The following is a 24584-nucleotide window of genomic DNA, read 5'->3' as shown; positions in this document are numbered from 1 at the left end:
CCCACCAACAACATGGCACCCAAAAACAGAACTGGGGAGGGGGGGAGCCCAAAGTTCCAGGCCCTGGGGCAGCCTTTGGACTCCCCCACCCTCATCACCTTACCCCCACCTCCTTCACGTTTCCCAGGAAAAACTAACAGCACCGCCCAGCACCAACCGTACAGAGGAGTGCCAGGCCATTCAGGGTTCCATGCCCATGGCTGCACCAGAAAATACAGCAGTCTGATGCCCAGGAACCTGGAAGACCTTAAGACACCTGAAAGGTGACCACACCCCCCTGCAAGGAAAGACTGGCAAATGCCTCACCCCCTTCCACTCATAAACACAACTAGTTACCAGCTAAAGGTGCCTTATTTAATGAGTTTCGCTGCCATTTTGTGTAAGAGGATGGTTGTTGTCGTATAGGTGCAGGTGAAATGAGGAGCCAAAATGGTGGGCTGAACAGCTTTTCATGCAGTTTTTCCTCATATTCTGAAAGTCTTCAGCATGAACCCTTTGGTTTTCTTTTCCAAAGACGTTCAACAACAATCAATAAAATTTGGTGCATTTATTTTGCACTTTCTGATAGATTTCTTACACTATTCACTAAAACCAGAGTGGTAAATTTAATTTGCTTTTATCTTCCTCTCAGCGTCCTCTGCACAGTCTAACTGCAATGTGTTTGTCCATTGGTTATTCATTGGGCATACCCAACAAATTTAATCAAAAGCTACATTTCTCCCTTACAAAACATTGGCAACTGCCAAAACTGGCAGTAGCTAATTCAAAGTAAAACACATCACTGTTAGAGTGAATGTCCACTGAGCATTCAGAAACACAGAATCTAAAATCATCTGCAAAGACTAGCCTAATGTGTTCCATTACTAATGAATTTCAAACAAGGCAGCCTTTCACCAAACACATGTTCCTTTTAACTGAACTTGACACTTTTTGTTTCAGCAATTTATTTGCTTTTCTAAACACCACTGATGCAATTTTCCTCTGTAGTAATTAAAACATTTATTCTGAAATGTTTTAATTGTTAACCCTTTTTTACCATTTAATCCCCAGGGTCATTTCTATGAGTGAAAGGGTTAACTAAAAAAGAAAGAAAAATTGGCACAAATTACCATCAAAAAAAAAAAAACAGAACTAATCAACCGCTTTGCAGCAAACGTGCAAATCAAGGCATCATTTCCATTTGCATATAAATCAAGCCCAAAGCAGCCTCTTGATTGCAATGGCATCCAACTGAAACAGCTGCGCCAATCTCCCACACATGACCCCCGCTGAAACACTGCCCTACATACATCCAAAAGCACTCTCCTGTATACCAACAGGTTTACAAGTGTTCATTACATTTCAGAAATAAAATCAGCAATATTCAAACAGGCACAAAGCAGACAACAGAGAACAGTAAGCTATGTAAAATTATCTACAGGAAAGCATAGCTGATTTTAAAAAAGAAGCAGAAGAATTAAGAAATAAGAAGGATACCTAAGGTCTCCATTCAATCACCATACAATGTGTTTTGTCCTTAAATTTGTCCAGTTGAACTTAAAGGAATATTGTAGCCCTGTCTGCAGAAAATAATACACACAGAGCACAATACAAGCAATACCCTGCTCGACAACAGTGCTGCTATTACGATGACAAATCGCACATAATGAAATAGGCACGAGGAACCAAGCTCCCAACTCCAGGTACATCAGCAGCCATTCTCTCGGCTGCTTGTAATTAACTTTATCATTTCAAAATCTGTCATCTATAGTGTGGGGTTACCTGTGCCTTAGTCAGCTGAGAAATTCTGTTGCTGTGTTTTAAACTTTAAGCTGTGCCTCCCATAGTTCATTGCAAAGTCACAGTGATATTAAGATGATGTCATAAAAGATTCATGGTTCAACGGTTCATGTAAAACAAAATAACAAATACATGCAGAACTCACAATTATCTACAAACATTAAATGCAAATAAATAAATAAATAAAACAAGGAAGATGTGCTTAATACGTGAACTCAAATTTAAGGACAAAACACCCTGAGGTTTGACTGGACACCTGGGCTGTCTTCCTGGTTCATGCAAGGATAATACAAATAGGGTAAAACAGCCGTGATGTCACCTTTCTGGCAGAAAACAGAGAGGGGCTCTACCAGTCATGGACTGTGCTGGTAACAATCCGTGGGTCAGCACTGATCCTGATTAGTGGACACTATCTGGCAGCACTTCCATGACTCTTGTGGGAATCTCCAGAATTAGCCAGAAAGTATCCACCAATCATGGTTACACGATTCTTTTGCTTGTGACAAACATACTCCATGATTGGTGGAGCTCTTCTAGGTGTTCTGCAAGACCACATCACAGATGTTATTAGACTACCAATGGTCATCTCCTATGTCCCTTCTGGTCCTCCCTTTTTTCTTAACTACAGGAGGTTGTAGTTAGAAACAGGAGTCTCTGGTTTGCTCACAAATTATTAGAAGATGCATGAATTTGGAAAGCTTCAATGGAACGGAGACTAAACTTTCAATGTTAAGAATATGGAGTCAACCACCTGGTTAGTCTACAATACTATATAAGGTGATATCAACTGACTTATGCCCATGTTGTCACCCCTTGTAAGACGGGGAGGGGTAGGTCGCAGGAGGAGGAGCTACCTGTGTTGGACCTCCGGCGGATGCCGAAGTCCCAGCTGGAGGTTATGTCAACGGACTGGGACAGGTCGCAGCCCTGGGTCTCACCGGCGCCGCCGTCCCCCAGGGAGCTGGGCCCGGACATGCCCCGCCCCCCGTCCCCCGGGGCGGAGGACTGCTGGCACCGCTCCAGGTCCACGTCGTGGTCGATCAGGACGACCTCGCACATGCCCGTGTCATCGCTGGTCACGTGGGACTGCCGGATGTGCGCCAAGATGATGGCGGGGTTGTCCAGGAATGCCATTCTCTCTCCCTCTCCGTCTCCCTCTTTCCCCTCTCCCTCTTTCTCTCTCTCTTTTTATTTCCCCCAATCTTTCTCTCTCAGCCGTTTTTCTCTCTCTTTCTATTCTCTTCCTTTCTCTCGTTCCCTTGTACTCCCGCTTTCTCTCTTGCCCCCTTTCCCTCTTGCTCCCTCTGTCTTTCCGTCTCTCACTCACTTCCTCTCTCTCCCTCACTCTCTCACTCTCTGCAGGAATCAGGGAGATGCCGTCGCCTCTTTCTTCTGTGGGGGATTATTTTCTTGTCTCCATGTTGGACCATGGGTGCCCTCCTGTAGGAGAGGAAAGGTAAGATGTCAGTGTGTGTGCCACCATCCTTGGGGGTTCGCAGGCTTAATGTTCAAGAGCTTACACAGGTCTCCAGCATCACACTCATTTATTTACTTGAAGCAACCTAAATGCCAGGACCTCCCCCCGCCCCACTCCCAACCATATGCTTTATCTACAGCATGGTTTTGAAGACACACACTTCCATTCTCCACATGTATGTTTGCCAAGGCGACTACAGGTCGTTAACATGTCGAGAGAGGGTCCATAAACTCCCAGTCAAAAATTACTGCCACCCCATCAATGTATCACATAAAAGTCCACCTGCTAATTGGCCGTTTATAACCTTGTTAGCGGTTTGCTGGCTTACCTCCCACGCTGTGAATGGGCTAAAGGCTACCTGGGGAGTTAACAGCCAGCCAGGCCTAATAACCGGCACTAGTATCTTTTATAGTCCCTTCTTAACATTTATCTACCTTGGCTGAGGATTCAGGGGTAGGTTTGGTTTAGGCGCATAGACGTGAGGGGTGGTGGGGGGTAAGGGGGGGTGGTGAAGGTGGGGCAGGGCTGTTAAGCATGGCAGATTCATGTCTGAATAAAATTTTAAGCGTAGGTTAGGAATGACAAACAAGAAGGTTATCGGGTAATTTTGCCTCCAGGATCCCACTTCAAATTTCCTGATAGCGGGAGAGAAGTAGATTTTTATTTGGGCTACTAATTTTATTCATTTAATTTAATTTTTCATGAAACTGGAGGTCTTGGCTCAACTGCCACTGAAACGCAACCCAAACCCGTATGAAAGCAATCGCTCTGAGACTAGGACAGAACACAACAGTAATGCGTTTGTTTTTTGATTTGGTGCGATTTCCCTGTGTGTTTTGGTTAGAGTGCAATCTAATGTTATTTCAAAGGTGTAGGCTGCTCAACACATAGTGAGACAGTAACATCTACTGTCAAAATGACCAGCACTAGAGGATAGTTGTGGTGCCTCAATTCTCACGGTCATATGAATTTGGCAGAGAACACCAAATGGATCAAAGAAATGCAACCGGGTGCATCATGGTATCTACGGCAACCATCTTGCACTTCAACCTTGTGTCTTTGTTTTCCGTCAAGAACTCCAGGAGAATTCTGCATCGTACATCAAAATGGGCCAGACTTCATTTGGCAGGAACATCAATATCAAACAAAACATGACAGCTGTCAAATGGTACAGGGTTTTTTTTATTTTTTATTTTTTAAACTGCTCTGTTTCAGAACAGATCTTGAAATGGGACCAGACTGAAAATGCCCTAACATCGTGGCCCTGTGGAATTTTATTTTAAAATACATCATTTATTTATAAGTGTCAGGAGCCAATTAATCTCATACCATTTCAGAACATACAAGTAGCCACACATGTAATCAATAAAGAAGAGTTAGCCTATATTCATACTGAGGTGACACATGCATAACAAGCCATAAATCTGCGCCAAAATAAAATGCAAGACAGTCTTGAAATTTTTTTTTTTTTTTAATTAATAATAATAATAATAATAATAATAATAATAATAATGAATAAATAAATAAAAATAATAAAATTTAAACCCTAAGAGAGGCAGACAACACTGAGAAAAATGTGCCCAAGATGTCCTCACTTAAACCACAAATCTAGTGCCAGGAGAAAAACACTAATCTCCTAATTAACAAGCCAATTTGGTGGCTGGCAATTATGGCTCTACAGAGACATGCCTGAGTGAGACATGACATCTCATTCACTGCTTCGCCTTGTAACTGCAAGTCCCAGCTGTACAGGTGTACATACATACACACATAGTCCTCCATACTATGTGTGTATGTAACTACTATGCGGGCAAACACGGTGGCATAGTGGTTAGCACTGTCTCACAGCAAGAAGGTCATGGGTTTTAATCTCGGCTTAGGGCCTTTCTGTGCAGAGTTTGCATGTTCTCCCCGTGTTCGTGTGGGTTTACTCTGGGTACTCCGGTTTCCTCCCACACTCAAAGACGTGCATGTTAGAGTGCACCAAGGCACTTGCCTCAGAACTGGTGCAGCACAAGAGGCAGAGGTGGTGAGAGATTTTCATGATGCAAACACAAAAAGGTTTCACCGAAAGGGGGCCTTATATTAGACTGCTTCACTCCAAAACCCAGTTGCATACAGTTACCACAGACTCAACACAAGTGAGTGGCAGGCAAGACAAATCACAGATAGTCCATCACCCTTGAGAGATGTGAGGGTGAAGCACAGAGGGCTGCCCCATTTTGGGGCTCTGTTTGAGGTTCCCACCCTTCAGCACCATGGACAGGGAAACATAACCCACATACAAACACAAATGTCCGGCCCAGGTGTTCCAGCTCTTTTCAACAGTGACTAAAGTGAATATATAAAGTTATCAGCAACAGAGGGGATTAATACATAAGCCTACAACACAGAGTTATGCCGTGGTGTGTGCCAAAGGAAGATTGAGGATGTATAGCTTTAAAGTTGCAAAGGAAATTGAAGACAGCATTAGATAGGCTATACCAATTCAGTGTTACATGAGCCCCAATGCAAGATACACAGGTGTGTTTTCAGTTGTTAGGGAAATGTTATGGGACTTTACCAATGTAGGGTTCTCAATGATAGTCAGAGTTGGCACTGCAGAAAAGTTGCTCTGCCAATTTGCCAGTTCAAGAGAGTAATGGTTACAGAAATGTTTTGTTTCTACATTAGTTTTTGAACAAAGCCACAAGAGTGATGGAAAAATCCTGCAAAATTGAACTTGCTTCGCTTAGACATCCCAACTACTGCGTTTCTCACAGCAAAATATAAGAAAATAAATGAAGCATGCACTCCAAATAACTGATAGCCTGTCTCATTGACAAGCTATACCACATACAGGGTAGAAGGGCAGTGTTATGCTACTTTGGAAATTTGCTTTGCCAATCTGGCAGATGCCATTTTGTTTTAACACCCTGTAATATAGGGACCCACAACCCCTGTCCTGAAGGGCCTGAAAGCCTGGACTGAATTTACAGTGCAGTCCATAAGTATTTGGACAGTGGCACAATTTTTGTTGACATTAGTACTCTCTTTTATCCTTCATAGCAAGTTTGACTTTTAAACTATTCATTTCAGCAAGGTCAAATGAATGAGAGTGAACTGGGAGCCAGACAACCGGGAGAAACAGCGATGCCGTTAACGGTCAGCAAAGACAGCTGATGTCGCTAGTATTCACACTGTGCAAATACAATGGAGTGTGCTCCACAAAATGACTTGTGTTGAACCAATGTAAAATGGGGGAACTAGCTACATATTCTCTAACCTCACTACAGTCTTTAACCTCACATTCACAGATTAATTTCAAATCCAATGTGCCAGAGTGCAGAGCAAAAACAACAAAAATTGTGTCACTGTCCACATACTTACTGATTGCACAGTAGCAGGTACAGAGTGCATAATTGTGTAATTAAAGCAGGTGATTATACTAATAAAACATACCTGAATTAGTTGCTCATTTTAAGGTGAAATGACCCTGGAGCTACCCAGGACCAGGCCTGGAGAGCCCTGTCCCAAATGTTTTAAGGGCCTTTTGACTCTACTCCCAAACCCAACTTCACATGGTGGCTCCACCTAGCAGTGTGCAACAGGTGAATGTTGTTCAAGCCTTATCAGAAATAAACATGGGGGTGGGGGTTGATTGAGGGTTTTGAATTCATCAACAATATTAACAAAATACAAAAGGTTTTTCAGGCTGAATTCTGTCACTACAACAAAAGGACTTAGGTGGTAGCCTAATTAGCAGAACATAAATACTGAATGTATACGAGAAGCATTTCTTTACGCAGAATTTGTTTATGTGGAACAGTAGAGGCAGAGACTCTAAAATCTTAAGGCACTGGATGCTCTCCAGTTTGCAAGTAAACGGCAGGCTTAGAAATCCCATCTGTGTGAAGTGCTCCACCACATCTAAACACCCCCCACCCCCCACCCCAACGTTTCTGAATAAACATTCTATAAATAGCCATTGTAGGCTCCATGTCATTTAATAACTGCAGCTTTTCCCCCAGAGGATTTTACAACTGCAACACAAGTGTTAAAAACAGAAACTGGGGAGCAACATGCCGTCTAACCACAAGATATAGCTGGAATATACATGCATAAAGGCTAAAGTTGAGCATTACTGTTAAATGAAAATGTGGTCCTAAATCCCCATAACTTTAAAAATGTTTAATAATAAAGAAACCATATGAATTTATATACATTTTCGTAGAGCACTATAATGACAGTTTTACACGTCGTCACAATCCCCGAATCACCTATAGCTGGGCTGCCAAAATCCTGTTCCTGGAGATCTACCGTCCTGCATGGAAAACAATTTCATGAAGCTCTTGACGAACAGTTCTTGTGCTGACATTGTTTCCAAAGGTAGTTTGTGAGTCTGTATTGAGTGTTGCAACCTAAGACAGATGATATTTACATGCTACATGCTTCAGCACTCTGCAGTCCCGTTCTATGAGCTTGTGAGGCCTACCGTTTTGCAGCTGAGCTGTTGTTGTTCCTTCCACTTCACAATAACAGCACTTACAGTTGACTGGCGCAGCTGCAGTAGTGCAGCAATTTGTTTAACTGACTTGTTGGAAAGGTGGCATCATATGACAGTGCCATGTTGAGTCACTGAGCTCTTCAGTACAACCTATTCTACTGCCAATGTTTGTCAATGGAGATTGCGTGGTTGTATGCTTAACTTTATGCACGTGTTAGCAATGGGTGTGGCTGAAATAGCCGAAGCCACTAATTAGAAGGGATGTCCACATGCTTTTGGAAACGTAGTGTATGTCAGCTATGAATTGACAGTCCTGTTTTGCACTGCTACAGTGGTTCTTTGCCACTCTGCCTAGTACTGCACCCAAAAATGAGCTTCTGTTGTATGAAGGATCATACTATTCCGTGAATGACCGCTCAGAACACAAGATAAAAAGGGAGAATGAAATTAAGTGAACCGTCACAAAAATACAGAGGAAGGACTCAAGGCGACTCCAGCGGTATTCTAGATTAACATGGTTTCTCCTATTATGTGGATAGTCCGAATGTTATTTTTACAAATTTGAGTGCATTTAAAAAATAAGAATCATAATAGCATGTGATATGTGTGACTGTTTCAATTAGCGAATCAGCTAGCTAGTTGTACAGTGTGCTGAATTTTCTATCGCCGGATAGTTAGCTAACTTCAGCTGTTTATGTCTGACGATATGAGATGCGACAACACATGCTCAAATGTTTTGAGACTCAATGATTATCGGCAACCTAACGCAGCCACCTGCAATTAGCCATTGCAAGAAAGCAACTGGCTAGCAACCACTCCATCACTACCATACACACGATTAGCTAAGCATTTAACTGAGATAAGGTTAGCCAGGTCCCATTACATTACGTTTGCTGAATAGTTGGAGAGATAGATAAGCTAGCCAAATGATACTTATAAGCGAGCCCATCTCATGCAAACCAGTTCGCGCGTATTCCTATTCACATTTGGAACACAATACTATTTACAACTTAAACACAAAGGAAAAACACTGCACACGGATGTTTTTGAGCCAAAGCATAGGCAGCAATTAACTCGATGGCAACTAGCTAGTTAGCCTGGCAACATAATACCTTACTCTGGAGAGCTGTTACAACATATTATCGTACTTTGGTTTAACTGTAAGGTGCTACCTAGCTAATGTAATGTTAGAGAGCTAGTCAAACTAGAACAGGCAAAATAGCTAGCTAGTAGTAAGCTAGCTACATTAGCAAGCTACTTCTGTTTCTGACTTTATGGGTCTGTGATGACACTGCATTGCAAAACACAGGATATGCATTCAGATAATGATAATCTTACAAGTGTTACAAATAATCTGAGATAGACCGCAACATTTTTGCGTCAACGAAGCCACTAAACTGTGTATACTTAGCGTACAATTTGGTTTACCTAGCAAGATAGCTATCGAACTAGCGTTAGGCCTTATCCCAACTGCAAATGTCCTCTTGGGGTTGCACCTTAGCAAGGAAGCTGAAACGTACCGTTATGCATGTCTGATCCGAAGAAAATATATATCGAGAAGACGCAGTATCCGCTGTTCGTATTCCCACTTACAGTGTCTCATTTCAGTTATGTTTGTAAAACAGGTATACCGTTAGAAAATAAACAATAAACTCCACTGAAATATATTTCCTCTTAGATCCAACAGCAGCTTTGGCTGGTTTACCTTCAAACAGGAAGTGCGAATGAATCATCGACGCGGCCAAATGGAGAGCGTCGAAGAGTTTGACTGACATATAATAAACCAATAATATTTCATGAATGTTAGGATTGATTGTGAAGATAACCAATCGCAGAGCTTTATCTACTGCACAAAAAACGGCACGTCAGGAACCGGTTTATAATGAAACTTTCCGCAATCATTGACATTTGTAAACCCCACAGTTTACTGGTAATGCTGTGCTCTCATGAGAAATTTGATGTAGCAGTAGTTTGTCAATATATAGAAAAAAAACAAGGTAATTTAAATCTTCTGAAGGAAAACTTAAATGTTGGTTTCGCTCAAATCTGCTAAATGCCTGTAATGTAATGTATTAATAGTATGAATGTGATGCAACGTTTTCTGAGGAATTTTGACGAATGTCCAATGCATCCATGAATGTAAAAAACTGCGAGAGAGAGAGAGAGATATGCAGAAAAATGTGCCTCTCCTGATGTCTGAAGAGGATCCTGTTTAACCAGGGAAACTCCTCAGCAGGAAAGCATGACAATGCTTGAGTGTAAAATGCACATGCAGAAAATATTTTATATATCAGAAAATATATTCCTATACAATACACAGTGAAGTACGAGGAATTGAAAGATATTTCATTTGCCTTTAGTTTGACAATAAACATTCATATTTGAGATGTAAATAATACTATACGAGGGTATGAAATTACTTTTCTTGATGGCAGTAATTACCTTTTTGTAGTGTTGTAAATATTCTGACAGATATATAGTTGTCAGCCTCATTCTTTCAACCAGTTTTTATTCTCATATTTATGTTTAATTAAATTTTATTGTAGGTGTGAATATAACCAGTTAATACTTCAAAGAATTGGGCTTATTTTTGGTTGGAACTATTTCCTATGGCACCTACCAATGCAGAAACTACACTTACAGAGGTGAGATTAATCAAATATGAATCTAATGTATGTTCATGGTACAATAACATGTTGTCCATGAAGTGTGAGGTCCACCGGGGAAATGTAAATGCATTATTCTAGCCTGGGCAATAGTAACAATGCAAACATTCAAATTTAATATGACATCATAAAAAAGTCTATGTTTGCAATAATCTCCCTATAGCTAACAAACCAGCTTCTGTAGATGCTTGTTGAACAATACAACCAAATGCTCCACGCATTACGAATGAAAAAGTTATTCGTCAGTTTCAAAATGATGCGATGTCAGATAAAACATTGGCGCTCCATATCAAACCAAACTTCTTATGCTACCATAGCAACTAAAGAAGGTGGAGTGAACAGCACAATATGCTTATACGGTTGATGTCACCCGTCGTAACGACCAATCAGAAGTTGGTGTCTGCTTGCACAAACCTTCTGAGGTTTCTGTACGCTAATTGGACGGGCTTTACATTCAAATGCTTTATACCGATTGGATGTACTATTTGTCAATCCCAGAGAGATATATGTGGATTGGTGAGATTGAGCTCAATTTGCAATAATATAAACATGGCCTCTACTGGTCCACCTTGTGGGCAAGACTAGGTAGGAGAATATTGCCTTGTGCTTCAACGGCGGAGAGTCCAAATGAAGATTCACTTTCAGTTCTTTCAGTGCGTAAGTGGGGTTTGCAGTGAGCGCACTTGTTTTTTTATAGCCTAATTTGTTTAATGTGCTGTTTTTTTACTGGGAGTTTATCGTGATCGAATTTTTCTCTGTTCTCATGTGAAGCTATGGACAGTTGAACACGCGTGGTTTCATCGATTCGTAAACGAGTTGCTGCATACTTTTTTCTTTATTAATGTCATTTCTTGTGCCGGTTTTTTGATTTCGGGAATTCCGCGAGAATGATACCGACACCACCTCTTGGGAGCGGGCATCTTTATTATTTTGCATTGTTTTTCTATCCATGCTATTGTTTTTGGCATATCAGCACTGAACAAGTATTATTGGCACGTTGTCAGTCGCTGACTATCGCTGCCATCCGTCGACAATTATAAGCACGCAGTTTAAACATTTGGGCTCATAGATTCCAGCGTGGATACATTTTGGTGTATTGGTCCACAGACTGCAATTCGTTGTTTGCTATTGTTTTTCCCCTTGGGTTTTTTTTCCTATCAGTGCAGTAAAAGTTTTCAATTAGGCTGCGTTTATATTGTTGATGTTTACATTAACATCATAAGCATCGTCTTAAGCATTATCATTGATTTGGTTTTTATGGCAATTTCCTTTAGCGTTTTCAATTTATTAAAACATTTGTGAACATGCTCTTTTGGAATACAGTATAATTTCTATCGTGATGTGTGTGTTCTGACTCGTTATATTGCTTGTATTATTTATTTCCATTGTGTTTTGCTATTCCTAGTTTTGGTTGGGGAATTTGTGTTCTGAAATAAATGGGGATTTGGGCAAGTTTACAAGACGACTTTAACGAGGAGACAGACTTGCAAGAAGATTTTAGAACGTATTCCAGAAATCCGTCTGGAGATAGGCTATTGCAGTCATTTCGAAGACGGGGAATCAAACAAAAAGACCAACTGACTTGAAGATTCCAATAGGATCAAAAGGACATAAACTGTCATCTTTACGCTTTCAATACTCAAAGGATTATATTTACTTTGCCTATACAACTGCGAACATAAATATTGACCAAACATTTAGATGCCCTACTTCGGATCGTGGAGAGAATTAAAAATATATATTCCAAGAAGAAAAAGTGATCCTTGGATTTGTCATCATTCATTCTCGTTAACCACGAGTAGTCCAAGAAATATATCGTTTTTATTTTTTTATTTGGTTGAGATTTATAATTAGCCTCATCAGCGTACCTACCTAAGAATTGCGTTTGTATGTGATTTCATAAGAAATCTCTTCTCGCCTGGGTCGTAAGAAGCGCATTGATTCTGTTGCGGCAGACTATGGACGAGCAAGCCAGGATGATGCAGTCGCTCTCCGGCGTGAACCTGGCCGGCCTTTCGGTGCATGGAGGCATGGGTCTGCAGCCTGCGCACATGCACGACGGGACCGACGCGGACGGGAGAAAACAAGATATCGGGGATATTCTACATCAGATAATGACTATTACTGACCAAAGTCTGGATGAAGCACAAGCAAAGTTAGTTCTTTTTTAAAAAATAATGCAGTTGCATATTTACGATGGTTTCACAGGTGTCTTACTCGCCTACTATAACCATATTTATATTTTTTAAAGGCAGAAAATTAGAGGCAACACACTTTGAGGCAAAAGCCGGTGTTTTCTTGTAATTCTTGTTAACTAGTAGTAGTAGTTAAGATAATTCATAGGTTTTATCCTTATGTAGGCTACAATTCAAAGTTCTGGAAATAATTCAACTGACGGTATTTAACTGTTTGAACCACATTACGACATTCTTGAGTGGTCTACTTTAAGGCCGTCTCTTCCTGTATGCTTTTCAAATCTGTAGGCTTTTTGTACCCACTGGAAAATGTTTGTCTGTAATTTGTAGCTGTAATTTTTATAGCTATCTTGCAGTAGCCGGTTCTACTATAATGAATTAGGAAGTCAACAACTGAATATCTAAGTTAATATTTTACCAAAAAGTTACAAACTTTCTGACAATATGTACTTAGTCTTTATCTGTTCAGTGTCATTCAATATTACATTAAAATCCTGCCTATTATTATTATTATTATTATTATTATTCGTAGTAGCAGTAGAATTTTAAAAAAACGTAAAGAACATAGCACTTTAGTGCACGATTTCCGTTGCCGACGCTTAGCCACAAGTATGGTTACAATTATGTAAGAACAGTAAAAATGTATCCTTTAAAATGTAAAACGATTAAACAAATATAGCGTAATCATCGTCTTTTAGCGAAAAAGGATATTCGGATAACATTTTTTCTCTCTTGCATTATACTCAAACAGGAAACATGGACTGAACTGCCATCGCATGAAACCTGCCCTTTTCAGTGTTCTCTGTGAGATCAAGGAGAAAACGGGTAAGAATGTAGTTTTACGTTGATATGGGTAGCTAAAATGCCCAAAGAAAGGAGGTGGTGAGTGAGATCATAAAGAAAAGGCATCGTTATCTTGTCTCTGTACGCTTTGTACCGCCATCTTTGCTCGTTATCGTCCCAGGTCCCTCAGTATTATTATAGCGTAGACACTTTAAATCTCTGTAGGCTGTTTCTCTTCCTAAAATAAATAGCTATACATTTCAAGAAGATTGAGGGTTATGCACATGCAATAAAATGGGTCAAGAAAGGTCTGCGATCGTGTGGCTGTCTTGTTTGGAGGGTGGCAGGTTGTTAGCCACGTCCCGTTTCTTTTGCCCGCAGATCATGTTTGTACCTACGACTTGAAGAGATCGCACGGAGACCGACCCGCGAGCGAGTGCTCTTGATTGATGGACCATTCTCAAATGATCCGATCCGACCAAACGTTCATACGCGTTTTCTTTTTCACGTAGGCTAAATCAACTAAACACTAAAACAAAACAAGTCACAGTGTGGAATTTAAGATTTGTTCAAAGGGAGGATATAAGATAATTCATCTTGAATCCCAAAAGAATGGCAAGTCGCCTATTCAACACATTGTCATTTAACATCGGCAATAAGGCTACTTCAGTGTGCAATATAGCATATTTCAGATTTAGGGAGTCGGTGACAGCCGCTTGCTTGTTCCAGAATTGGTTATCAAGTTCTCTTTCATCTGTTGTCCCAAAGTAGATAACTGTCCTTAGAAATCTTCACCAAAGCCTTGGCTAGTGTCAAAGGTGTTAGGCTACTGCACAAAACTGGATTTTCCACAACATCCGCATTGACAAGCAAAAACACAATTAAAACACTCAATGGCAAACACCTGTTTTCTTGAGTGTCTAGGGACGAACTTTCAAACAGGAGAAGAGCAAGGATAGGGGAGAAGATGGCGCATATCCAGGTTGGGTGCAAAGTTGGCCATTTGGTAATAATCATCATGTGAGCTAATACGTGCCGGGTCGTAACAGACCAAATCTGGAGACAAAGATGGATCGCTAAAGGCTGGCTTTTAAATAATATGGGTGGACATAGTTATCGTCTATAGTGCTGCTACGGGTGATGTCACTTCTAGTTGGAAGTTCTTCTGTCGTTTGGCGTGATCTTTTGGACTTCACATTGCTGCCCGCATCCCAGCACCGCTGGCAATCTACTGCTCCCCGGATTCTCTCCTGTTACGAGGGGCGGCCCTGCACGCATATGGTCCCAAAGGACGGTACTGTAACCCGGAGGAATACGTGTTTTTAAATGATCCTAACTGTAATTGTGGAATGTTGTTGTATAGGCATATTAAATGTTAGTTTGGTGAGGTAATAACGTAATCCACCCGATGGGCAGAGTAACAACTTTGGACATGAGGCGACTGAGTCTTGTTATGTGTACTTGCTGTGAAACCCGCCTTTGAGTGAACCAAACTATGCTTAATGTGCTGACTTGTAGTTGATCTTATCAGTCTTGTGATGATTTTGCGTATGTCTCCTATTTAGTAAAATATACCTGGTGTCATAGCTTATTATCTTCAGGCTATCTGTCCCACATGTTGAGCATTTTTCAGCCTCATAAATTACAATCAGAATTTAACACTGAGCATGTTCTAGAAACCAGACATTATTAGCAGGTGAAAGAGGGAATGACAGGATGAAGTGCCCTTCTGTTTTTGAAGAGATTGATTCCTTTATTTTCTTTTCTTGTGGTGTAGAAAACAAATTTCCAGTTCCTGGTGTTCTGGAACATACCCTGGCAGTTTCCGAAATGCACTTCTGAGCCCACAGCTGCTCTTCCGCCGTTTATGTACAAGTGTTAATTTGCTTTGATATGCTAATCAGAGGATATTATGCAAAGAATGAGATTAGGAAGCAGCGTGAAGTCATTTGCTTGTCGGTTAATTGTTGTCTTAAAGCTGTACGGAACCCCTCCAGTCCCACCCTCAGCCTCTCTGCGGTGCATTCACGAGAACTGACTGAGGCAGAGCTGTTTCTAGATGTGTACTTTTTATTTTAGATTTTCTCCTGTTTTCACCTGCCTTTTCAGAAACTGGAATCTAGTGTAGACTTACAAAAGCCTTCTACACCCACACGAGTTTGTCACAGTGGTAATACGAAAACATAATCTTGTTCCGTTGTGGCTAATGGTGCCAGTCACTGCTTGACTTTCTCTTTTTGAACGGAGTACGCAGCTTGTTTCAATGTCCAATCTCCATTTTTCAGGCTCAGTGATTTCTGCTGTACTATCGTCCTTTCAGTTGCCTTGCATACAAATCCAGCAGAGAGTGGGGTGAAATTCCATTTTAATTCAGTCAATTAATCAATTGATAACCTCATTGAATAATGCGGCCATGTTTTTTTCAATTAAATGAATTTTAATTAATTTCCCAGATCGATTGAACCGGAACAGAACTGACCCAAAACCTGCCCCTAAAACTCAGGTCAGCAGTTCTAGACCGGCAGCAGAATGCAGGACCTGCACTTGTCATAAAGGAGGTTTTATTGGTGTTCCAGCTTGGGGCAGGTCCATGCTTTAAGGGTCGGGAAGGTAGGCGTTAGGGGTGGGTGAGGTAGGCACAGGGGCATCGCTACCTTCACTATCACCTGACTTTATTTTCATTTTAGTGCACAGAAAATATTAACACATAAATACTGGGAGAAGAAAATCTCATGGGGAAAGGCCCAGATGGAAAGGCCCAGAACTTCTCGGCCTTTAGTGTTATGTTCTCCCCAGTGCCTTCCAAACCACACACCTCACTGCGCATGACTGGCATTTATGTGTACGACCAAAAAAATGTTACACTGCAGAAAGTGTTGAGGAAATAAAGGGTGAACAATCCTGTGCAATTTGATAACTGCATATTTTCTGGATTTCCCCAGGATGGCCACACCTACTGTGCCTACCCTAACCCACAATTCCCAGCTTCATGGAATGTGAACTGTTTGACTTTTTTTTAAATGTACAATATAAGTGTCTTTGTGAACTACATGCACCATAAGACATTGCAGACTTCCTAGAGTCCCTCAGTGCTGAATTCTCAGCATCACTAAACAGATTACTGTTACAATATCCCAAAGATTATCCCTGCATGCACTATGACAGCTAACGCTCTTGCTGTGGGGTACTTAATTTCTCTGTGTATTTTCTGGGAGAAACAAAGTATTAAGCAAGTCTTTGGTTAACCACCCCCCAATCTATCATTTTTATCAGCCAAACTCCCACGAAATCCTATATAGAAACTCAGTCACTCTCTAGACTCGTGCTCTTTGTTTAATAAAGTTAGCCAGTTGAAACATTTTGTTATACAAATAAAATTTATGTTTTTTTCCCTTCGTAAGTTGACATCTGTGCTCATCAGCTTCCATGGATGTGGAAACGTGGGTGCAGTTTGCATTTGTCTCATAATGAAAAACGGGAAGGTATCTGTCGGCCAATACGGCCAGGCAGATATTGGAGATTTATTTCTGCCCCCAGACTTTCCATAGCTTGCTTCGGTGCTATAAAGTTTGATTAGAATTTGAGTTGCCCTGCAAATTAAAAACAATCAGCAGCTGCTGAATTACCCTGCTAAATGCTAAGTGTGCAGGGGCAGTGTGAGTCCTGAAAGGAACTGGGCCTCTGACGCAGATGATCTGGTTTGCAGTGTTGGCAGTACCAGCTGTGTCCATGAAGATGACTCAGCTGTCCAAGGGTATCCCAGAATCCTCCTATTGGCTGTTATTGGCTCCACTATCTTACACATGCACAAACACATAGGAAGGACCAGCTCCTTTTTTTGTGAAAACCAATACTTAAGTGAAAAGTAAAGATATTTATATAAATCACACATCAGTATTTTCTGTCTCTACCAGCCATTCCCCAACTCAACCCCCCCCCCCCCCCGCCCCTCTCGCGTACACGCGCACACACACACACACACACACACACACCTCAAACATGCCTCCTACCCTATCCATTTGTTCATCTATCAGGTTGTTGTTTCTTCAACCATGAATTACACACAGGCACACGGAAGCTCACATGCATTAATATCAGGGTTTGGGTTAGTCAATTCAGCAAATTAATTGAAATTCAATTAATTAATTGAAAAACAACTGTAATGCTCCTGTGGATTTTTCAGTTAATGAATAGAATTGCAGTTGATTTCCTCAAGTGGCTAAATTGAAATGAAATTAACTGCAACTGTGAGATGTATACTCTCAAGTTTTTTAATGACTGTACCTCATCTAGATTAAGTCCCGTCAGGTGGTCTGTGTGTGCTCACTTCCTGCGTACCGGGTCCTCCTTTTGACCCAGAAACGGGTTCCTACCCTGCCACACTTCCTGCTGTGTCTCTGCTAAGCATGGCCATTTTGTCTTCCTGCTTAGCACACTGTGTTTCCCTTTGCAGTGTAAGGATAAGTAACCTGGTTTTGTTACTTGTACTTGTATACTTATACTTTGTAAAACCTTGATTGATAGCCCCCCCCCCAATATATATTTATCATGTTGACTTCATTTTTCATTGAGACTTTTAAACCCAGTCTGAAGTTTTACTAGTGTTGAGTTTGCTGGATTCCAATAACCTATGCCAGCATTGATATGATTTCTGTTGGCCCCCCTCCTGATCTGAATCAGACAAGGACATGGGTTCAAAGGTCACTGAACAGAGTTGCAGTTGTCTGCAGAGTTGCTGTCATCTCAAGAGTTGCATACTCTTGGCTTGAGAGAGAGAGAGAGGAAGAGAGAGTGAGAATGGGGGGAGGGAGAGGGATGAATGGAGGAAGGGAGCCATTTGATGAATCTCCCTACCTTTGGCTTGTCGGCTATTCTTCCTGAAGATTAGCCAAATTGTGCTCGGCGTTACTTTATGACACTTTCATTTAAAGGAAGAGTAAACGTCCCCATGCGCAGTCACCGGTTTAATGTTTCCTGTTTCATGTGTTTGTTTTCTTAACCGGCTGACGTGTGCGTGTGAAACGAGCGCCGTTGCAGTTTGCTCGGCGTGCTCATCAGTCGTGTCGCCTTACGGCTTCTCCCCCCCCCCCCCGCGTTTACCCGCTGCCAGCGCACGCTTCGTGTGTGAGTGAAAGGGCGCATTAGCGAAACGCAGCTGAGCCTGATGCTAGCGGAGCCTGTTTCCCTCCCGTTATGATGGGTAATGGAATTATTCAAATGCTGTTACCTCTTACGCCGTCACGGAGAATGAGCATGACCATCTTTTGGTCTCTCTCACGCTGTGCAAGCAGAACTTTTGTAGATGCTATAGTCTTATCTGTACTAATAATAATAATAATAATAATAATATTATTTTAATTTTAATGAAGCACATGGTATTTGAATGTTAAATGTTTGTCACCTCATGACCTGCATTTGATCACCTGCGATTAACAGTGTTGTGCTAAAGACTTGCAATATTTGCCCTTATATTTTGAAGTTGCGTAATTTTTGTTACATTTTATTTCAATATATTGTCAGTATACTCATTTTTATATGTTGGGGCTGGAGAACACAGCTTTTGAGCTTTTAACAAACGCAGTGTACTTACCTGTTTTAGGAGCGCTTTGTTCATTAAAAAAAAAAAGTCAAATGAAAAAAAGGTGGGAGCGGAATGCTGGTTGAACACAGGTGTCCGTGTCCTACAGAGGGTCAGAGGTCACTAAGGACATTCTAAATTGTGTATCTTCCTTTTCTTCACCTCCAGAAATCATTCTTCCCCCTCTCAACCGGGCAACCCCTCCCTCCCACAGAACTTCGTTTTTGCGAGTTGACGCAAGGGAAAGATGGCGGGAGGCCAGAGCCAGGCCGCTGTCTCGGGTTATTGCAGCGCAGGTCCTGTTCGCTTTACCGTAGCTTCTTTAGCCCTCTGTGAAACGGCTGACGTGCGGGGGGAGGGAGGGCGGGGGAGGGGGGCGGGCGTCGCAGTGCGTTTCACCCGTGCGGGTTGAGGAGGAGCCACGCCCCGACCATCATCCCGTGGTGTTTGGGATGACTGCAGGGGCGAGCGAGCTTGGGTTAACAGCAGTGAGAGAGGAGAGCTCTGCTGAACTTTTCTTTCTCTGTGAGAATGGAGGACTGAAATTGGCTTTTATTATTATTATTATTATTATTAATTGATGATGAGGAGGATGATGATTAATTGATGATGATTAATTGGAAGTTATCCAGAGTAGACTGCAGGGATGTTTATTTTAGGTGGGTGAGTGCAGTGCCAGGGTATGGCCCTTCCCTTTCCATAAGCCATAAGGGCTTTCCTTGCTTAGTGCTTATTGATTTCAAACACCTGAATACTGATCTTATTATGAAAAACCATTTAAAATCTTAAGTGTCGTTTACAGTGCATCTTGCAAATGTGATTTTGAGATAAGGATGGCAAATCCTATTAATGCATATTCTATAGTCTTTCATTTAAATTTTTTCCATTTTTTTTACGTGTATACATTTTTTGTATCAGGCAGTGTTTCTACCGAGAGGTCTCACACTCCCAGCCTCTGAACAGGAATGTGTGCTATATTGAGAAAACGCATAACTAATTAAAAGTTGCCACTGGATTGCTTTAAAATATCACTGGGGTGTCATTGTCACCTAAGATGCAAGGTGCAAAACGCATTTTCACCTTTTGCCCGCTCTCCCTCCCCAGAAACCGATCCCCCTTGCGATAGGATTAATGGAGTAGCAGGTTGTATTCTGTGCCAGAGTAGTTTGTACCCCCCTCCCCCTCCCCCTCTCCTCCCCAATTTGGAATTCCCATCCATGCCGAAATTTTGCACTTCACATGTTATCCTATTGCAGGACTGTGATGTCAGCCAGCGCAGGCCAGATTTATGTCCTCACACTAGGGTTGCTCTCAAGTCTCCCAGTTTGGATTGGACCACCCTTCCGATTTACAGTCAAGATCCCTCAGAAGAAATTATTATGCCAGATGAGAGTAATTTCACTCTTCTGAAAGATCAAATGCAGTCAAACTCGTTTCTCTATATACTGTAAAGCTCGCTAGCTATACGTTTCTTGTTTAAATTGTTGTTAATCTGCAGGATTAACTACAATTTTGTCAGGCATCTGAAGGGTTAAAGCATTTCAAGCTGAAGTATTTGGCCCAGGTCTGGTAAATAACAGCATGCCGTTGGCAGTTGGTACCTGCAGTAGGGTGGCAAAGCATTGTGTTTGCATTGGATTCAGTTCTGCTACACCACTCTGTGGCACCAGCCCCCCGCTGCTGCTCCACACCACCACCCCCCCCCCCCACCCCCCCACCCCTCCACCCTCCAGATCTGGGCAGGAAGTATGATACTGCAGCCAATAGGAGTTCAGTTGTTAATTAAGTTACTTCAAGAACATAAACTTCTGTAACTGTGTTAAGTGGCTGTTTAATTACTGTGTGATTGCTCGGTAGCTTCTACGTAGCTGTAATCACATTGTGTGGAGCTTGCGTGCGGCTGATTGAATAATATGGCGTAGAAGTTTACTCGGGCTGTTTGAATAACCTTTCACCTTCTGCCCTAATCCCAACCCTAATGCCTTCCTCAACTCGTAAGTCTCCTTACTCCTCAGTCAAACCCCTTAATCTCATATCCACACCACAGCTGACGTCAGATCGACTCTAAACCTCTGAGTGCTGAAGCTGTGCTGCTGACCGAGCTAGCTGCAGCGTAGCGCTTGTACACGGAACTACAGTCAGATTGTATGTACAGTGTATGTACTGATGGCAGAGTGAAGCTTCCTGAAACCAAGGAATGGATGGAGCCTCCATGCGTTTGGTCACTCATCGGTTTTGACCAATCAGAAAGGATTTTGCTAAGGTGACTGGAGCTGTGGAGAGTTGATGCCTCTTGAATGTTCATGAGTACACAGACTAGTTTTGGTCTTATATAAAGCGTGAGATGAACCTGATACAGGAAAAATGCTTACAGAAAGGTGCATCTCTCGTTCTGTGAGATTTATTTTGGCGACCCTGTTGAGCGTTGCATAAACAAATGTAGGTCCCACATTTGATTACCTGCTGGCATTTTGAATGATGTAATTATAGAATGTAGCCTGAGCTTTTTCCCCTTCAGCCAATCATTGAGAATTGAGGAGGAGGCTGCCCAGTACCGCGCTGCTCGGTGGTAATCCGCTCTTCTTTAGCGGTGATTTATGGAACGTTTGCGTGGAGCGTGGTCCTGTCATAGGCGCTCAGATAAAAAGGCTGTGTTTATTCCTCCACCTTATCCCTCACTCCTTTCACCATCCCACCGTCCCACCGCGATCGGCCGGATGGGCAGGGCAAAGTGCGCTGGGGCGGACATGCCCTTACACACCTAACGCTACGCATACACAGTCTCTCTCTCTGTCTCTGTGTCTCTCTCTCTGTCACCTTCATTTCCCCCCTCATCCCTCTTTTCCTGTTTCTATATCTCTTCCCTCTCTCTCTGTCTGTCACTCTTTCACTCTCCCCTGCTCTCCTACTCCCTTTTTCTGCCGTAGCGCCTGCTTCCTGTTGACATGCGTCCTTTACAAACGCCCCAGACTACAGCGTAAAGTTTTACCGCAAACCTTTTTAAAAAGTCTTCAATTAATTACAACTGCGAACAAAAGGAGTCTCCGCCTTCATTCGACAAACCTTTTTTTTTTCCCCCTGATCCTTATTTTTACGGTAATGAGCTGCGTGCACTCGGGCTAGATTTACATAAGTCCTGGGGGCTCTGGGTTTGTCTGCTGAAATGTTTAGCCTGGAGTGATTCCACCCTGTGAAATTTTAAGTGCCTATTACTCGTGAAGTGCGGAGGCGGCGCGGGCATATTTAATGCCGCCGCTGAGCTCGGCGGGCCTGCCGGCGGTCCTCTTTCAAACAAACTGGCTCCTGTTGTGTCAGGAGACGCGCGGTTCCTGTCCGGGGCTGGAGAGCTGGTAAATATTTGATGCGGGCCCTCCCGGGCCGGGGTCCGGTGCTGGGGCCGTTAGCGCTGTTTGTCTTGGTGGGAGCGTCTGAGGAGCGGCAGAAACGCCGTGTCCTCATCTTCACCTCGCCGAAGCATCCGCTGCGGATCCCGCTTGAGTGCGTGTCCGTCGTGTTTAACACCGTGCTGCTTGGTCGTGTTGTGTGTGTGTGTTGTGTGTGTGTTGTGTGTGTGTGTGTATGTGTGTGTGTGTGTGTGTTGTGTGTGTTGTGTTGTGTGTGTGTGTGTGTGTGTGTGTGTGTGTGTGTGTGTGTGTGTTTGTGTATCTGTCTAAAGAATAAACTCATCTTCAGCACAATTGCAGGATTCTCAGCAGATGGTTTGACAGCTTGTGTGGCTCCAGAAATCTGGGATTACTTATAGCAGTCGTGCAACTGGTCATTTGTTTGTGCTTTCATGACAACCAATCATTCCTGCCTCTGCGATGTCCATCGTGGTGTGTGAGAAATGGTCGCATATACGACTGATGGTGTGTGAGTGTGTGCAGATGTATCGAGGATTGACGGGTTCGGTGTATAAGCAGTGTGTCGTGCATGCTTATGTTCTGTGCAGTTCCCCATTACCGCACGTTAACGTGCCGTTGGAGGCTGATCCTGTGCAGTGTGTATCCTGTGCAGCGTGTATCCTGTGCAGTATGTATCCTGTGCAGCGTGTATCCTGTGCAGTGTGTATCCTGTGCAGTGTGTGTCCTGTGCAGTGTGTATCCTGTGCAGTGTGTGTCCTGTGCAGTGTGTGTCCTGTGCAGTGTGTGTCCTGTGCAGTGTGTGTCCTGTGCAGTGTGTGTCCTGTGCAGTGTGTGTCCTGTGCAGTGTGTATCCTGTGCAGTGTGTGTCTCCTTGCATTGTGTCTGTGGCGTGTGTGTCCTGTGCAGTGTGTTCCTGTGCAGTGTGTGTCCTGTGCAGTGTGTGTCCTGTGCAGTGTGTGTCCTGTGCAGTGTGTATCCTGTGCAGTGTGTATCCTGTGCAGTGTGTGTCCTGTGCAGTGTGTGTCCTGTGCAGTGTGTATCCTGTGCAGTGTGTGTCCTGTGCAGTGTGTGTCCTGTGCAGTGTGTGTCCTGTGCAGTGTGTATCCTGTGCAGTGTGTGTCCTGTGCAGTGTGTGTCCTGTGCAGTGTGTGTCTGTGCAGTGTGTGTCCTGTGCAGTGTGTTCCTGTGCAGTGTGTGTCCTGTGCAGTGTGTGTCCTGTGCAGTGTGTGTCCTGTGCAGTGTGTGAGCCTGTGCAGTGTGTTCCTGTGCAGTGTGTGTCCTCTGCAGTGTGTTCCTGTGCAGTGTGTGTCCTGTGCAGTGTGTGTCCTCTGCAGTGTGTGTCCTGTGGCAGTGTGTGTCCTGTGCAGTGTGTAGCCTGTGCAGTGTGTGGGCTTGCAGTGTGTATGCTGTGCAGTGTGTGTCCTGTGCAGTGTGTGTCCTGTGCAGTGTGTGTCCTGTGCAGTGTGTGGGCCACGCTCGGTGGAGCTGCAGGGTCACTGAGGCCGGATCTCTGAGCCGCGGCGTCTGAGCCTTCAGCGGCGGGTTTAGCCCGTTAGCGTGCTAACGAGGGCGAGCCGTAGCGTGCGAACGCGCGTCCTCACGAAGGCACGCTGTCAAGCACAGGAAATATTTATCTCCCGCTCTCAGGCCAAAGGGAAGTGGCGTGCGCCTGTCCAGGCTATAAATTCCATACGCTGCGTAAAAACACTCGCGCGCTTACCTTTCTGAGTGTGTGCGTGCACGACTGTGTGTGAGCGTGTTTTTGAGTATGCACACATGTCTGAGTCTGTGCCTGTACATTTTTAGGGTGTGTGTATATGGACCTTTTCAGTGAGAGTGGGTTTTTTTTTTTGCGTCTTTGTGTGTTTTTCAGTACGCATGCCTGTGTGATTGTGTTCATTTGGCAAGTTCAGATTGAAGTAGAATTAGAGCTGTGTTCTCCCCTGTCCCTCTGGGGCTGAGGTGGGTAGGGGGGGCGGACGATGTAGCACCACTTAATTCCCCACCTGCAGAAAAAAAGAACCCACCAATCAGTGGCTCAGAAACAGCGCAGGCTGATTTAAGCAAGGCAGAGATGTGAGGACAAACCTGCAATCATGCTCAGGCAGAAGACAAGAAGCCAGAAATGCCCAATCACCTGATAGACAAGTCACAAACCAGGGAGGTGGCTGCGAAGCAAGCTTCACAAAACACAAAATTTGTGCAGCCACTGTGCGTTATCAGTGAACCAACTGTTCAGTGTCAGTGATTGGCAG

The 24584-nt window shown here is 43.1% G+C and overlaps 2 protein-coding genes and 1 long non-coding RNA gene across 9 annotated transcripts in view; 2 read left to right on the top strand and 1 right to left on the bottom strand.

The window, feature by feature from the left end:
• LOC135240043 (uncharacterized) overlaps window positions 1–410 on the top strand; it is a 33973-nt gene extending 33563 nt beyond the window's left edge. The window contains exon 4 of the long non-coding RNA XR_010325563.1: window positions 128–410. This is a non-coding gene — a long non-coding RNA (uncharacterized LOC135240043). The remainder of the gene's footprint in view (window positions 1–127) is intronic.
• The window catches only part of mapkap1 (MAPK associated protein 1), a 35373-nt gene extending 25905 nt beyond the window's left edge, over window positions 1–9468 (bottom strand). For both annotated transcript variants that reach the window (XM_064309162.1, XM_064309163.1), the window contains exons 1-2: window positions 9263–9468; window positions 2634–3219 (exon numbers count right to left, since the gene is read on the bottom strand). In XM_064309162.1, coding sequence (XP_064165232.1) covers window positions 2634–2913 — 280 coding nt within the window. In that variant the 5' untranslated portion in view covers window positions 2914–3219; window positions 9263–9468. The remainder of the gene's footprint in view (window positions 1–2633; window positions 3220–9262) is intronic.
• Window positions 9469–10901: 1433 nt separating this feature from the next.
• The window catches only part of LOC135240042 (pre-B-cell leukemia transcription factor 3-like), a 55008-nt gene continuing 41325 nt past the window's right edge, over window positions 10902–24584 (top strand). For 2 of the 6 annotated variants that reach the window (XM_064309165.1, XM_064309164.1), the window contains exons 1-3: window positions 10906–11065; window positions 12364–12563; window positions 13355–13428. In XM_064309165.1, coding sequence (XP_064165235.1) covers window positions 11036–11065; window positions 12364–12563; window positions 13355–13428 — 304 coding nt within the window. In that variant the 5' untranslated portion in view covers window positions 10906–11035. Of the gene's footprint in view, window positions 11066–12363; window positions 12564–13209; window positions 13229–13354; window positions 13429–13767; window positions 14681–24584 lie in introns of those variants that run through there. The other 4 variants (XM_064309167.1, XM_064309168.1, XM_064309169.1 and 1 more) reach the window with 4 other exon arrangements.

This window comes from Anguilla rostrata, chromosome 14, assembly GCF_018555375.3.
Source record: "Anguilla rostrata isolate EN2019 chromosome 14, ASM1855537v3, whole genome shotgun sequence".
Taxonomy (NCBI): Eukaryota; Metazoa; Chordata; class Actinopteri; order Anguilliformes; family Anguillidae; genus Anguilla; species Anguilla rostrata.
This window is presented reverse-complemented; position numbering and strand designations above follow the sequence as displayed.